Source organism: Carya illinoinensis, chromosome 7 (genome assembly GCF_018687715.1).
Source record: "Carya illinoinensis cultivar Pawnee chromosome 7, C.illinoinensisPawnee_v1, whole genome shotgun sequence".
Taxonomy (NCBI): Eukaryota; Viridiplantae; Streptophyta; class Magnoliopsida; order Fagales; family Juglandaceae; genus Carya; species Carya illinoinensis.
In genome coordinates, this window is record NC_056758.1 from 23,914,184 (window position 1) to 23,928,386 (window position 14,203).

At 36.4% G+C, this 14,203-nt stretch overlaps 1 protein-coding gene across 2 annotated transcripts; it reads right to left on the reverse strand.

Moving 5' to 3' along the window:
• Positions 1-3,841, reverse strand: LOC122316769 (protein LONGIFOLIA 1). Of its 2 annotated transcripts, none has more exons than XM_043133544.1 (4): positions 3,475-3,841; positions 1,834-3,360; positions 1,553-1,739; positions 1-960 (listed from the first exon to the last, which is right to left on the reverse strand). In XM_043133544.1, exons 1-4 carry the CDS (start codon positions 3,613-3,615, stop codon positions 377-379), a joined length of 2,439 nt encoding a protein of 812 aa, XP_042989478.1. In that variant the 5' UTR covers positions 3,616-3,841; the 3' UTR covers positions 1-376. The 2 variants fall into 2 exon arrangements, with proteins under 2 accessions (XP_042989478.1, XP_042989479.1); XM_043133545.1 differs by having other exon boundaries at positions 1,849-3,360; positions 3,475-3,830.
• Between the last annotated feature and the right edge of the window lie 10,362 nt (positions 3,842-14,203).

Sequence of the window (14,203 nt, forward strand, 5' to 3'; positions counted from 1 at the left end):
TAATAACAAAGAGAACTTTATTGAATGGCATACATGAAACCAAACGATTGGATAAAGTAACGCATGCAAGTCACAATAATTTCAGCTGTGGCTACAAACAACAACAATCAATAATGATAATGAAAACCCACTTTTTTTTTTGCTTTTTTTACGTATTGCAAGAGTGACTGGTTAGATTTTTGCCTGCACTTCAGGAGCACTTAGATCTCAACATTTTCCACAACTTTTGAAACCAATAAGACACGGGTCATACTAAAATTAAAATATAAAAGGCTTCAAAAAAGAACAATATAGTAAACCAGAGACAAAGTGGCCAAGCAAAACCGCGCCAAAAGCAATAACCCGTACGGCGCTGCTATACGTTCCCTCGCACGTTTCAGAACACCAATCTCCTTCGCAGCGCCGCCAGGTTATCGCAATTCCCGGAAAAAGCAGCGAGATCCCGGATGGTCTCGCCAATCAAATCCTTGAATATCAGCCGTTCGACGTCCAAAACGGACTCCGACATCTCGATCGGGCGATCCACCCATCCACTGGTGCCATCCACCATAAAATCCTTCCTCAGCACGCCGCAAATCACCTCGAACAAGTCCTCCGATGCATCCCCGATCTCCCGAATCCTCCGGAATTGGGACCATACTTGCCTCAACGAAATGGAACAGTTCTCCCAGGAATTAGACTTCCAAGGCGGTAATTGCCTGTTACGATCGAGGATTTCGTTGATGGTATCGAAAATAAGCCTTCTCCGGAGTCTCGAGACCTCGGAGGTGTCCTTCCCTTTGAGATGCTGCTGCTTCTCGAGTAATTGGAAGACATCGGAGTCCTCCGGTAAATAACTCGAAGCTCGGACGATCTCCGATACGTACACAAAATCACCGTCACCCGGTTTGTCTTCCGAGTTAAATTCCAACCGTGATGTCGGAAGGCTCCAAACATCATCCTCCAATTCAATGGGTTGATCTGATCATTTCCCCACCAAAAAAAAAAACACAACATAAGAAATCAGATACTAAAATGCCAACATAATGGGGGGAGAGAGAGAGAGAGAGAATGGGCCAATTTTGACCGTATGAGTGAGTCAAACGGAGAGTAAACCAGGCTAAGCTACCACTGAAATTAGGAAAACGTTACAATCTTCAATACTCAACGGTACGAGTTAAATGCCAGACTGTACGGAGTATAATAGGGTAGGTTTGGACAAAACTGAAGGAACCAAAAAAAGCAACCCCAAGTAGATTGATCATTATTCTACGACCATCTCTCTCATGTTCTCAAAGCTACCCCCCTCTTCGGTTGACGTCATGCTGCTACAATGGCGTTCATTAATTGGATCTTATTATGGACGGACAGTTCTGAAAACGATTCGCTGCAGACGACTACTACTATGCACGAACTACCAATTTACTAGGCCTGGACACCTCAAGGCCGTAGCATCGTTTTAGCATACACGACGTCATCCCTTCCCAAAATTCTCAGATGCCAAAAATTTAGCACATTGTATTTATAATTAATTAATTAATGATATGATAATATATGACGTGGCGTCCGTTACCTTGGAATTCAATGCTCCTCCGTTTCAGTATCGGGGAAGGCGACGACGACTCGTCCTTGTAGAACGACGAGTCAAGCACCGATACGGGACTCAACTCGGTCGCAGTGATCTCCGCTATACTGTGAAGTAGCTTATCGCACCTCTCTAATAAGCTCCTACCCTCCCTGTAATCCTCCGCCTTCCCCCTCTGCAAATATAACATTCATTCCATTTAATGCCCGTTAGTAATTTAAAGTTTTAAACTGATTTATTAATTTCCAGTAAAAATATTATGATGTTACCGTTAATTTATGTACCTCTGTCTCGGTTTGTGAGCAAGTGCTGATACTGCTCTCCGACGTTACGGTGGTCGATGATGATTCCTCCTCTGCCGGAGTAAACACCTTTTCCTCCTTTGGATAAATTTCGGCCGACGGTTTCTTCATCCTCGGTGACCGGTTCGTCATTGCTTGATCCGATCCAAATCTCCTCGGGCTAGCCTTAGGGGACCGAACCGGAGACACCCTTCTGTTTTCCACCGAATCCATCGTATTATTCGGAGTCCCTACTTTCCTCCGCGTTTCCACGGACAAAGCTCCTCTTCTGGTCGGGCTTCTCAAGCCGTTTTCGCTCTGAATCCGAGTCGGCGAGCTGCTCGTATTTCGCTCCCTCGTCTGATATCGTGCATTTCGATCCATCTCCGGCCGGTCACGCCTCGGGCTCAAGGCTGGCAACGTCTCGTTAACGTTACGCCGAACTCCGGTTTTCGATCTGAAGCTAGAGGGAGGAGAGTCGTTCCCGTTCCGACCAGGCCGGTTCGCCGATGACCTCGCGGCGGGCTTCATCACAACAACCGGAGATTCGAGGCTTCGATGGTCGTAAACGAAATTCCTGTGGTTCATTTGATTCGAAGGTTTCTTCGAACGCAAAAGACCTTTGAGTTGCAGAGCTTCGAGGATGTGCTTTAATGTCTCAAAATCTTGAGATGGTTCATCGATCCCTCGCATCTTTAACCTCTTCTCAATCTCTCCGTAGATCGAAACGCCCTGTTTTGGCTCCGGAAAGAAGTCCTCCGAATCAAAGAAGCTTTTCCGTTGCCCCATTCCTCTATTAGGAGCAGGTCGGGCCGCTCCACTTCTCACATTCTGAACGCCATATTCCCTCGAATCGACCCGTCTATGAGCAGAACCGTACCTTTCATTGGTTACATTTTCTTGGATCACGTTGCTCGAAATGCTGCTCTGCAAATTCGGTTGCTGAATTTGCCTGAGCTGGAAATTGAAGCTGTTGTTGCCCTCTACGAATCGGTGCTGAAACAGATCTCTGGAAACCCTGGATTCCGAAGCAGATCTTCGGAGCTCTGCTTTCTTGGCCGGTTCAGTATTGGAGTCCGCCAACGCTTCGAGCCCCATGAGCCTCGCAATGACGCTCGGCGATTTACGATGCTTATCGCCGTCCACCGCCCCTTCTTCGCATCTATTGGAGGACAAGAAGGCAGCGTTTGTACGGATCTCTCTGGGTTTTAAGCTTCCCTTCGCGTCAACAACAGCTCGGCTGTCCAAAGAAAGTCTGGGAGCTTCTCTGGAGAACTTCCAAGAGGACCTTGTGCCTTCTTTTAGTTCGAGAATCGGGAAGGGAAGAGGCGACTTGGTTGGAGTATCGGCTGGAGTTGTTGCAATCTCGGGTGCAGGAGATCGCAGCTCCGGAAGCTGAGACTGCTTGGGCCTCTCAGGAGATGGTGCTACTCTCGCTTGCTGCTGCTTCTCCAATTCACCGGGCATCTCCGGAAAGACCATGCTGCTATTCGACTCCGGAGTGGAATCCACCGGCTGATCAGAAATCAAGCAAAAAAATAAATTTGCTTTCGTTTTCTAGGATATAAAAGATAGGCAGAGAGAGAGAGAGAGAGAGAGAGAGAGAGAGAGAGAGAGAGAGAAACAAACCGAAGAGGGAGGGAGGCGCTTGTTGGAGTAGAGACGTTTGCCGGTGAGAATCTGGTTGCGGTCGAAGATCTGAAGGAACCCAGCCATGCAACCCATTTGCTTCTCAATATGCTTCTGGTCGTGCAACATACCTGTCGTCATTTTCCCGGAAAACTCTGCAATATATTTGTCCCACTCCAAACAGTTCCTAAAACTAATCACCACCCAAAGCCTTAAGCCTCTACATTCCCGTCGTCATTTGCTCTCTCTGCGTGATTCTGACTCTGAGTGAGTGAGTGTGTGTATTATCAGCCTTCAACTGCAGACTCCCGCTTTTGAGGCCTTTTTAAAGTGAAAACAATTGGGAAAGTATTTTGGGGGGCATTGTGTAATTTCAGCGAACAAGAGAGAGGCTGGACTACAGTCCAAAGAGTTGTATCGAGGAGTTGGGAGGGGCAGCTTAGGGAATATAGCGAATCCGTGGGGGTGATGCTGAACAACGTGTCAGTGCCACCCATTTGCTTTGGGCTCTGTGTTGGGGGAGGTTTGAACGATGACCCTACATTGACCAACATTCAAAACCCCCCAATTACCTATACTACCCCCCTCTTCCTCCTCCAGCAGCCCCCCGTCCCTCCTCCATTATGAACAAAGACTCGTATCTGTATTGATTGTGAGATAAATAATAGAAACATAGGTCGGCTGCATTTGCATATGAACCCACTTAAAGGCCGTAAATGGGGGAAGCCCGTGACGTGTTGGGTGGTGGAATCAAATAAAAAGCCTATATACATACATGCTTTTTGCCCAACAACGCCGGCGCACTTTCTTATTCAATATTACAAAGATAAATGTTACAAAAATTAATTTCCCAAAATAAATAAAATTTATAACTCGACTCTCAAAGTTGTAACTTCGGATTTCATGCCCTGCTCTCATTCTATAAAAAGAAAGCAAGAATATTACTAGAAATTTAATTATTATATAGAAATTAATTAAATGACATTTTCAAAGATTAAAAAGAAATGACCACGTGACGGACACATGAGGTGACAGATAACAGGGCATTACGGTCTTGGGGGAATAAAAAATGATGAAGATCCCACGTGGTATGATGGATGAGGAAAGTGAATGAATGAAATGAAGGAAAGGGGGACTTGGGTGGCTGTTGGGTTTGGCTTTACAACCTGTTGCTGTTGGTGTTGCGTTGCATAAGTAGAGGAAGGGCGAACCGCTTGTTGCATGTATTCCTATAAAAAGCATATATGCAAAAATGGATGTAGTTGTCAAAAATTCTTGCGCTTTGGTCATATTTGACAAAAGAGCATATCCTCTGTGAGAGAGAGAGAGAGAGAGAGAGAGAGAGAGAGAGAGAGAGAGAGGGGTGTCCAGAGATCGCCATTGCATTTTTTGGAACAATCTGCGAAAAATGCACAGAACCTCTATTGCATTTTTGGAAGAATCTGCGATGGAAGGTTGCAAATTGACTACTTGGGCAAGCAAGCTTCTTTTCTTTTCCAGAATTTTGTCAAGGGTTTGGGCACTTAAGTCATAGCTAGCCATGCATGCCCCCTTCTAATTAATTAACATCTTTCACTAAATTTGTTGCATTTTGAAGACTCTGTATCTTAGTTCGTATGGATCAAGGCCGTAGACAAGATGTTATAGTATAAAACAACCAGTAAAACAACATCAAAAGAGATTTCTCACTTCTAGGACCTTTATATATTCGCTTAGACAAAAACGAAGATATAAAGGTCCTTATCAACTTTTGAATAGGATGGTTAGAGCATCCGCATCGGTCTCGCTAAAACTCCTTAAAAGCCAAAATATAAACTTTGTAGCCATTAAACCTACTGCATTGGACTGGCTAAAATAAAGTAGGTGAAGCTTTCTGCTACAGTAAGTCCATCACTTCCTTCAAATATGGCGAGATCCTGTTTAACATCAAAACATTATTTTATTCTAAAATTACATCTCTTCGACTATTTTCCTTTAGGAAGCTTTTGCATTGCACGGTGGATGTTGTGAATTCTGCTTGTGTTTTAATATATATTTACAAAAAAATATCAACTATTTTTTACAACATAACATCGAGAAAAAAAATAGTTAAAAAATAAAAATTTGTAGTTAAATAATAATTTATTTAATAAAGTTATTAACTAATATGTGAAATGTATTTGTAAAATATTAAAAAAAATTAAATATTATTAAAATATATAATATTTTATTATTATTTAAACTTTAAAATAGCTAATCAAATATGGACTAATCTATCTAGAAGTCCATATTCTAGCTAAAAGTTAACATTCTAGCTAAGTTATAGACTTGGCAATGGTTAATCCATTGCCAATACTCTTAGAATTGAAAAGTCGAAAAGTCTTCAACTTTGGCAACATTCAAGAATGCGCATACCAACGTCGGCGAGGTCTGAGCCTCATGCGCTGGTGGAATGAGAGGGGTGTAAAGCCTATTCTAAAAAGAGAAACAATATTTAAAATAGTAGAGTCCGTAATTGTTATATAATTTTTATTTAAAAATAAATAAATATAAAATTCATATAATAAAAATAAAATTTTTAATAATATATTCTACTTTTTTTTTAAATTATTATAAAATACATACACACTCTACGACTATATATAGTATTACTCTTCTAAAAATCTCATATCCAACTTTACCTGTGTTTTACTCGAGTCTTATTTCATTTAGTTTGGCTAATGGCTATTCTTCTTCTTCTATTGTAGCACCAATTAGGCTGATTTGAATTACTTACTAATTAACATCAGTGTTGGAGTTCCTCACCATGCATGATCGCAACATGAATAATTTGATCCAAGAAACTACCTTAGACAATTGTAAATAAATACAGGCAATTCGGAATATAGAATTTTGATTGATTATTAAATTCAATAGTTCATATAAAATTCATGATTAGACTCGAACTCGTATAGATTTAAATAAATTTTTATTAATCACACTTGCTAGTATTATTATTGTATAGAGGAAATAATTTCCTATTACTATAAGTGTTTAAATCCGCCGTATTGTTATATATGATAATTATTGATATCAAACATATAAAAATATTTACAAAATTAACTTCATAGTTAGTTTTTTAGATTTTCTTGATAATTTTTAAGATATAATTCAAGTAATTTATTTTTCTTATTAGGTGGCTCGCGAATAAGTTCTAGTTCTTTTTTAAAAATAATTAAATTATTCGTAAATATAAAATATAATTTTTTATGATAAACTCCAACATTATTCGCATTTAAATGGTCCGATTTGGATACAAAAAAAAGGCCTCCAACTCATTTCAATTTATTATAATTTTTTTTTTTAAATTTTCATGTAAAATATTGTAACTTTCTCTCTAATTTAAAAATAAAAATAAAAACTTTTATATTTCATGTATAAATTTTCCCACAATTTTTGTCGTGCACATTATAATGAAAAAGGTAATAAAGAAAACGTATTTCTCATATAAAGTTAAAAATAAAAATAAACCACTTTTGAATGGTCCCAAATTGATCTTAGGCTGCATTTGTTTAGCCAATTTATCTCGACTCATTTTAATTTATCTTATTTAATTATTACAATTTTTTTAACTTTTAATACAAAATATTAATAAATAATTTAACTTTTTTAAATCTCAAAATAATAATAATATTAATAATATTTTATTCAACTTTCATCTCAATTCAACTTATTATTCAAACCGGCCGATCTAGTAGTGAAAATATATCCATTCAACGAATATTTAATTTGAAACGGGTCCTTTGTTCGACGTTGCATTGCTAACATCGAACTTGAGTTTCACGCAATAACGGAATATGTGCCCTCGTGAATAAGTTGAAGCATATGATTACAGTGGCATGGCCTCTTGCTTTCCCGTTTTTCACATTTGGATGCCTTGTGAATTTCCTCGATTTTGTCATTTTAAACATGGGATTTATCTTCCCAAAGAACATTTAAATTATTCCTATGTTTAAAAAGGCTGGATCGAATGATTAATTGATATCCCAACTTCGATCGACGTCTTTGCTTCTTGCTTCAACAACGTAACTGCGTCGATCGTGTTGTCGATCGATCTAGATTTACACGAGTTAACGCATACTATATTGTAAATTTATTTCTACAATGCAATAAATTATGGTCTTAATTAATTTATGTATGGTAGTTTGCAACTTGGAGTTTTGGGTTCAATTATTTCAGTCGAGCGAGCACGCATAACGTGGTTAATTTAAACGCTTATTAACTAATCCTACTTCTCCAAGTACTCCAACTACTTTATTTAATCAACTCGATATGCTAAGTTTCTCTCAATTTTTGGTGCCCAAGTGACCAAATGCCATGAACTTGATGCTAGTTGTCCGGGTCAAGTTGAGCATGTACTTTGGGGAATGCATAAATACCACATCAAGGCATCAAATGGTTTAGCTTTTGCTTTAACGTCTTCCCCCGTTCAGATTTCAGAATTTTCGATAAATGGGTCAGGGATGCTGGCTAGCTTAACATATTTTAGACGCTGTAAATGACATATATGTATATATTTATGATGCTTGCCAAACATCAGTGACTGAGTCACTGGAATGACTGAACCTTATATCTAGGATGTAACTGGATTCCAATTATTATCAAAAAGGAAAGGGGGGGTTCACGCTGCTACCCCCATGTGCATGGTTTATCCTTTTAGGACAAATCACCCATAAGCTTTTCTGCTTCCTCCATGTGAGCCTATCGGTGTGGCTACATACCTCTAAGCACAACCTACATTTCATGATCTATCTCTCTTTCTATTCTATCCCTCACTTTGTCAGACTATATTTAGCATCTCAGAATAATAACATCTCTTCCTTTTGTCTGTTTTCGGCCCCAATAATTATCACTGTATTTCATAATAATTATAATAATAATAATAATAAAAGCATGCATTTGCAGATCATCATCCTTTTTACGTACATATAGGCTATCACCAGTTCTCTCTCTTTTCGTTTTGACTCACATGCATTCCAGATCTGCAGCCCCCACCTTCAACTCTTTTCATATCTTCATGAATCATGATAATCCCACCACCCATCGGATACCCTTTGTGTGCATATGTATAGATCATCATGCATACACCAGTAAATAAAGAAACTGGGTTTATGTATAATTGAAGTTTTATTTTAACCAAGAATTAGTGGGGGCCACATGAAGGCTACTCCTCAATTTTCCCAATGTCCCGGTTACATGAAATGAATCCGGTACCAAGGCACAGTTTCCAAACCTGAAACTCCCATGTTCCCCCACCCACCCACCCACCCTCTCTCTCCCCTCCTCTTCCCCTACACATTCCTTAATATCCTAATGGGTTTGAACTGGAATCCAAATTCATCTGAATTCCCAACATATATAAAAACAGATGTGGCAGTAAGAGGCAGCCTTTACAATGAGAGCCGTTTTTCACCCACCCTCTCCCCTCCTCCAATGTATAGCCCGGACCCCACGCATCAAAATTGTTGCTTCGTCCTGTATAATTAATTCTAGGATATAAATCTTATGTTTCTGACTATGGAGATACTAGGTGAGTTTTAAATCATACTCTTTTATATATATACTAGGGAATCGCCTGGCTACGTTAATCTGGGTTCATCTGAAATAATGATTTAAATAAAAAAATAAAAAAAAATCAATAACTTATTACCTAGGAAATAAACTACAAGGTTAAAAAAGATAAAAAATAAGATTAAAAAAATCTAAACTTCAATAAAATATGAGGATTCATCTACATCCATTTTGGATTATCTATTTACTCTTTATCTAATAATAAAATATTATTAATTTAATAAGTTTTTAAAAAATTTTATTTTTATCACATTTTATAGTTCTACTAATTAAAATATTAATAATAATTATATTCTAATTAAATTAATAATTAATATTATATATCGAGTGTTTTAAGTATTTTATTGGTTAAATTTACTTAAAGTTGAATTTTGCAATGAGAATACGCTAAAGCGTTTCTGTTCTAAAGAATAAAATCATTTTAATTTTTTTATTTAAAAAAATTAAACAAAAAGAAAGAAAAATAAACAAGGATATGAAAAAGAGATGTCAATTAATGTGCACCGTGGGACTATTAAAGACCTTTCGGTAAAATAGAATCTTTCATTAAAGTCTACAATGGAATTACATGTCAAATAGTAAAGGGTCTTAAGGACCTTTTGGTAAAACATAATTCTTCAATAAATTCTATAAAGGAGCTAAACGTCAAATGGTCAAAAATCTTGAAAGTCTTTTGATAAAACATGATTTAATGGACTTAACGGAAAAATAACAAAAGTTAACAAAAAAAAAAAATACTATTCATAATTAGATAGTTACTTATTATAATAGAATAGATATATTTATTAATTTAATTATTTTATCAATAACTACTATTCATGAAATGGTTAAAAAAAGATACAAAAACAAGTCTAAGATTGTGGTATTCTAATTCGCAGTCAGTAAGAATAATATGAAGGTACTATATATATAGGTATATATATATGTATTGATTTTGATTAAAATTGGTTATTATTTTGTGTTGTATTGATTGGAAAATAGCTATTGATTTTGCTCACAAACAATGGTGCTATTACCTAGGCGGGCGGTGCTACACACACCGCTGGGAGCTCCCGCTAGGGCTCCCGCTAATGGTTTGGAAAATTTTTTTTTTTTTTTTGTATTTTTTTACATGTATTTTTTTAATATATTTAAATATTTTTAAAAAAATAAAAAAAAATCATAATATTATTAAAAAATGTTTACTTAATCATTAAGTAAAAACAAAAATAATAAAAAAATAAAAATATCACAGCGGTAGAATCTAGCGGTGGAAAGCAGCGGTAAGACTAGTATTTTCCTTACCTAGGCTTGTGCAGATGACCTAGCACCTTGAGTGGACTGACCCGACTCAACATATGACGGGTTAGTAGTGATTGGTTCACCAATCCGATCGAGAATACACAGGTTTATATTTTGGTGTTAAACCGACCTACTACCATGGGTGACCAGCGATTATGCATCTGGGCCACGAGATCCAACATAGCCTTGTAGTGAGCGAAGGCCGTGGATTCTCTTATCCCTCTAACTTTGCAAAAAGAAAAAAACTAGTATAAAAACCCACAAGCAACAAGTACAAGGAAATAAGCTTTCTTTTCCATCACTTTCCCAGATTTTACACTCCTAATAATTTATGAATTCAACAAAAAATAAAAGTCTTAATTAAATTATATGTCTCTCAAAGAGAGATGTCAACGAGGAGAATAATGTTTAGTGAATAGCAAATGATCCAATGCACAAACCCCCCCCCCCTCTCTCTCTCTCTCTCTCTCTCTCTCTCTCTCTCTCTCTCTCTCTCTATATATATATATATATATAAATATCTTTATATATATATATGCTCAGTCAAAACTGTTTCCTAGTTGTTGGCTTTGATCTCTCTCTTTCGTAAACACAGAAGCTCAGGAGAAAAATCACCAAAAGCGTAGAAAAGATAGTGATTCAATTGATTATTACGAACATTCCATTATGTTTACAGGAATATCTCTCTACACCAACCACACGATCTCTCATCCCTCTAGCTTTTCAGAAAGAAAAAACTAGTATCAAAATCCACAAGCAACAAATGCCAAGAAATGAGCTTTTCTTTTCCGTCAGTTTCCCAAGAAAATGTCAGCTGAAATTAGAAAATGTAGCAAAATTCGCCACATTGTGAGACTCCGCCAAATACTGCGAAGGTGGACCTGGAGGACTTCCAGAGCTACTGCCATGTCAGCATAAGGAGCAAACTTGATTTCTAGGCCAAATCGTGATCATTGCTTCATGGACTTATCGAGAAAAACATATGTTGAAAGAAAAAACTACCACAAGCTGATTCAGTTCGAAGGAGCAAAGATGCGTCTCAAAGGAGCAGAAGATGGGTCTTTGAACATTTTATTTATTTATTTTTTTAAAGATCACGTCGAGTCATACAGGTTCAACCCGATTGTATTTTGATAGGTTGGTTTGGATCGGGTTGGCATCTTAATGGGAAGATTTTTGGTCGGGTCGGGTCGGGTCAGGTCAGGCACAAACCCAGTAATAGAAGCTAGGGTTGAATGCCTAGACTATTACCCTTTAATTAATTGCCTCTATATATATATATATATGCACACACATATATATTCATTTTCCTCATAACAAATAATAATAATAACTTATTTCTAAAAGTTTAAAGGATAATTTTAAATCTATATATATTTCTAAAATTTTAAAGGATAATTTTAAATCTATATATATATATATATCCATAAAGAGAAAAAGGGATCGGGAATAATCTAACGGTTAAATTCAGAGTATGGACATAAAAACATGAGAAAAAGGGGTCAGGAATCTAACGGTTCAATTCAGAGTATGGACATAAAATTAGAAGAATATTCTTGGTATTTTGATCATGATTAATTTGAATATTCAAAGTAGGTGTGGTGGGAAAAGAACCTCTGAAATCTGAATGTTAACATGATGATGCAGCTTGAAGAAGCCATTGACATGTATTTTATTCTACAAATTAGCTGATTGGTTTCAACGGACTTGGGAATGCGAAATCAATGATCAAGCTAGCTAGCAGATGGGATTCTGATTCCTCTCCTCTCTGGGGTTTAGCAGTACTTGGACCACTTTGAAGGCCGATAAAGATCAGTACTCCTATATATATAATATATATAATGCCCACTTACAATCCTTACGATCACGTGAACACAAAGCGACCTGCAACTGTTTTGATTAATTGGTGTTATGTGTACAAAATTTGCCAGGAAATTTCCATTTTATATGACTTTCTATATTCAACACAGCTTGTTGGTCCCCTAGTAGTGAAGACTCATCTAAGAATGAAATGATGTATCATGTACATGATCTCAAAGTCTTCGTGTGATGAGCTGCCATTTTTGTAATGTTGCAGGGAAGGCAAATCCTTCTCCCCCCAACTTAAAATATGGATTATGATATGATCATTTCATGATCAAGCAATTAATATAAATATATGGTTAGGGTGGACTTAGTTCAAACAAGTGTTAGAATTTCACAGTATCCAAACAGCTAGGCACAGTTCTCCTAACATGGGCATGAGATCACGTTCATCCATTCATGATCCATCCGTTTCTCTCGTCCTTTAGTTTTTTGAAAAAAGGAGAAAGAAATTGACAAGAAGAAAGAGGATAAGACAATGCACATGATGATGACATCTATCTCACATAATCATGTTTGTGTGCTAGATCTTGCCTCTCATGTTCTTCTAATCCTTCCTTCAAAACCCACAGTAACCATCAAAATCAAATAAAAAAGGTAAAACAATCATAAATATTATATATAGACAATTCTAACTCACAAACAAACTGAGAAAAAAACTTGTGGAATATATATTTCTTTGTGCGTGTGCATGTGCATCTATTCTTGAAGAACTTAAAAAGTACCCTTAATGATGAAGGCTTTGGTCAGAAGGAACAATAAAGCATGAAAAAGTGTTAGTTTTTTCTTTTAAATAAAAGGTTTAGGTATAGCATTCTGTTGAATCAGAAGAACTAACTGCATGCATTTGCGTCCATTCTAAGTTTTAGGATCCAATACTTCTGCTTTCATAAACATATTGACCATAATTAAACAACCTTATCAATAACAAAGAAAAATTGTTTTTCTTTCCATAAATATTGATAATTATATTGAGTAATGATAGTTACAGTCATGAGTATGCAAGTTTTACATAATTATTTTGAAAAAATAGAATAAATAAAGAATCTATATTGAAAAAATAATAATTTTTTAATAATAAAATTTACTCTTTTTTAAAGTGATTGTTATGTACTTACTCACTCTACAACTGTATATAACATTACTCATTAATTATATTTAGTTAGGCCATGCCAAGTAAAAAAAAAACCAAAAAGATATAATAATCTATCAAATAAAGTGAAAGCATAAATTAGGAAAACTTTTAAAATTATAACAGTTGATTATTAATAAAGAATATTAAAAATTAGCATAAAACAAAGCATTAAAGAGAAGCAAAACACTTCCCTGCAGAGCCACGAGCAAGGGGAGAGAGAGGGAGAAAAGGTGACAGGAATATATGGGCATGCACATTTTATGGTTCATTCTCCGAGATAATGGATTAGGACTATGTATCTGTGTTTATGTTTCTAACTAATGGGGCCAAAAAGAAGGATAAAGTGAAACTTAAAGGGTAAAAGAGACGATGCTTAATTAATTAATGTTTGCAGAGTTTTTACTCTTAGAAGGGAAATGGGGACGGTATGGTGCACTTTCTTCTATTTTGCTTGGGAAGCGTAGCCAATCTGCCAAAAAGTAGACAGGGAAGTTTCACACACATTAAGCTTGCTTTCACTCACATGGGGGCATCATGATATATCTCACTCCTTCCCTTAATGTAATCATGATTGTGATTTTAGTTGCAATTAGCTCGATCTTCCGCTTGCTCCCAATGCACGGAAATAATTACTTCGCTATTATATATTAACTTTAATATAAAATTTTTTATCTTAATTAAATAGTCTAAAATGCAATAATGTTGTCATAATTTTGAGAAATGACCATTTTTTTTTTAATATAAGAATTAAACATGGGAATACAAAGAATCCAAAGTAATTGATGAGTTTATATGTAAAAGATAACCAAAGGATTAAGTAACAAAAAGTTCATATGAATACTCTCTCTTTTTTTCTTTATT

Excerpts from the sequence above, each read along its gene's own strand:
- LOC122316769 (XM_043133544.1), bottom strand. The coding sequence starts at position 3,615 with ATGACGACAGGTATGTTGCACGACCAGAAGCATATTGAGAAGCAAATG. Across the intron at positions 3,361-3,474 it reads AGCGCCTCCCTCCCTCTTCG|CCGGTGGATTCCACTCCGGA; the intron begins GTTTGTTTCTCT and ends ATTTCTGATCAG. Across the intron at positions 1,740-1,833 it reads CAGAGGTACATAAATTAACG|AGGGGGAAGGCGGAGGATTA; the intron begins GTAACATCATAA and ends TTATATTTGCAG.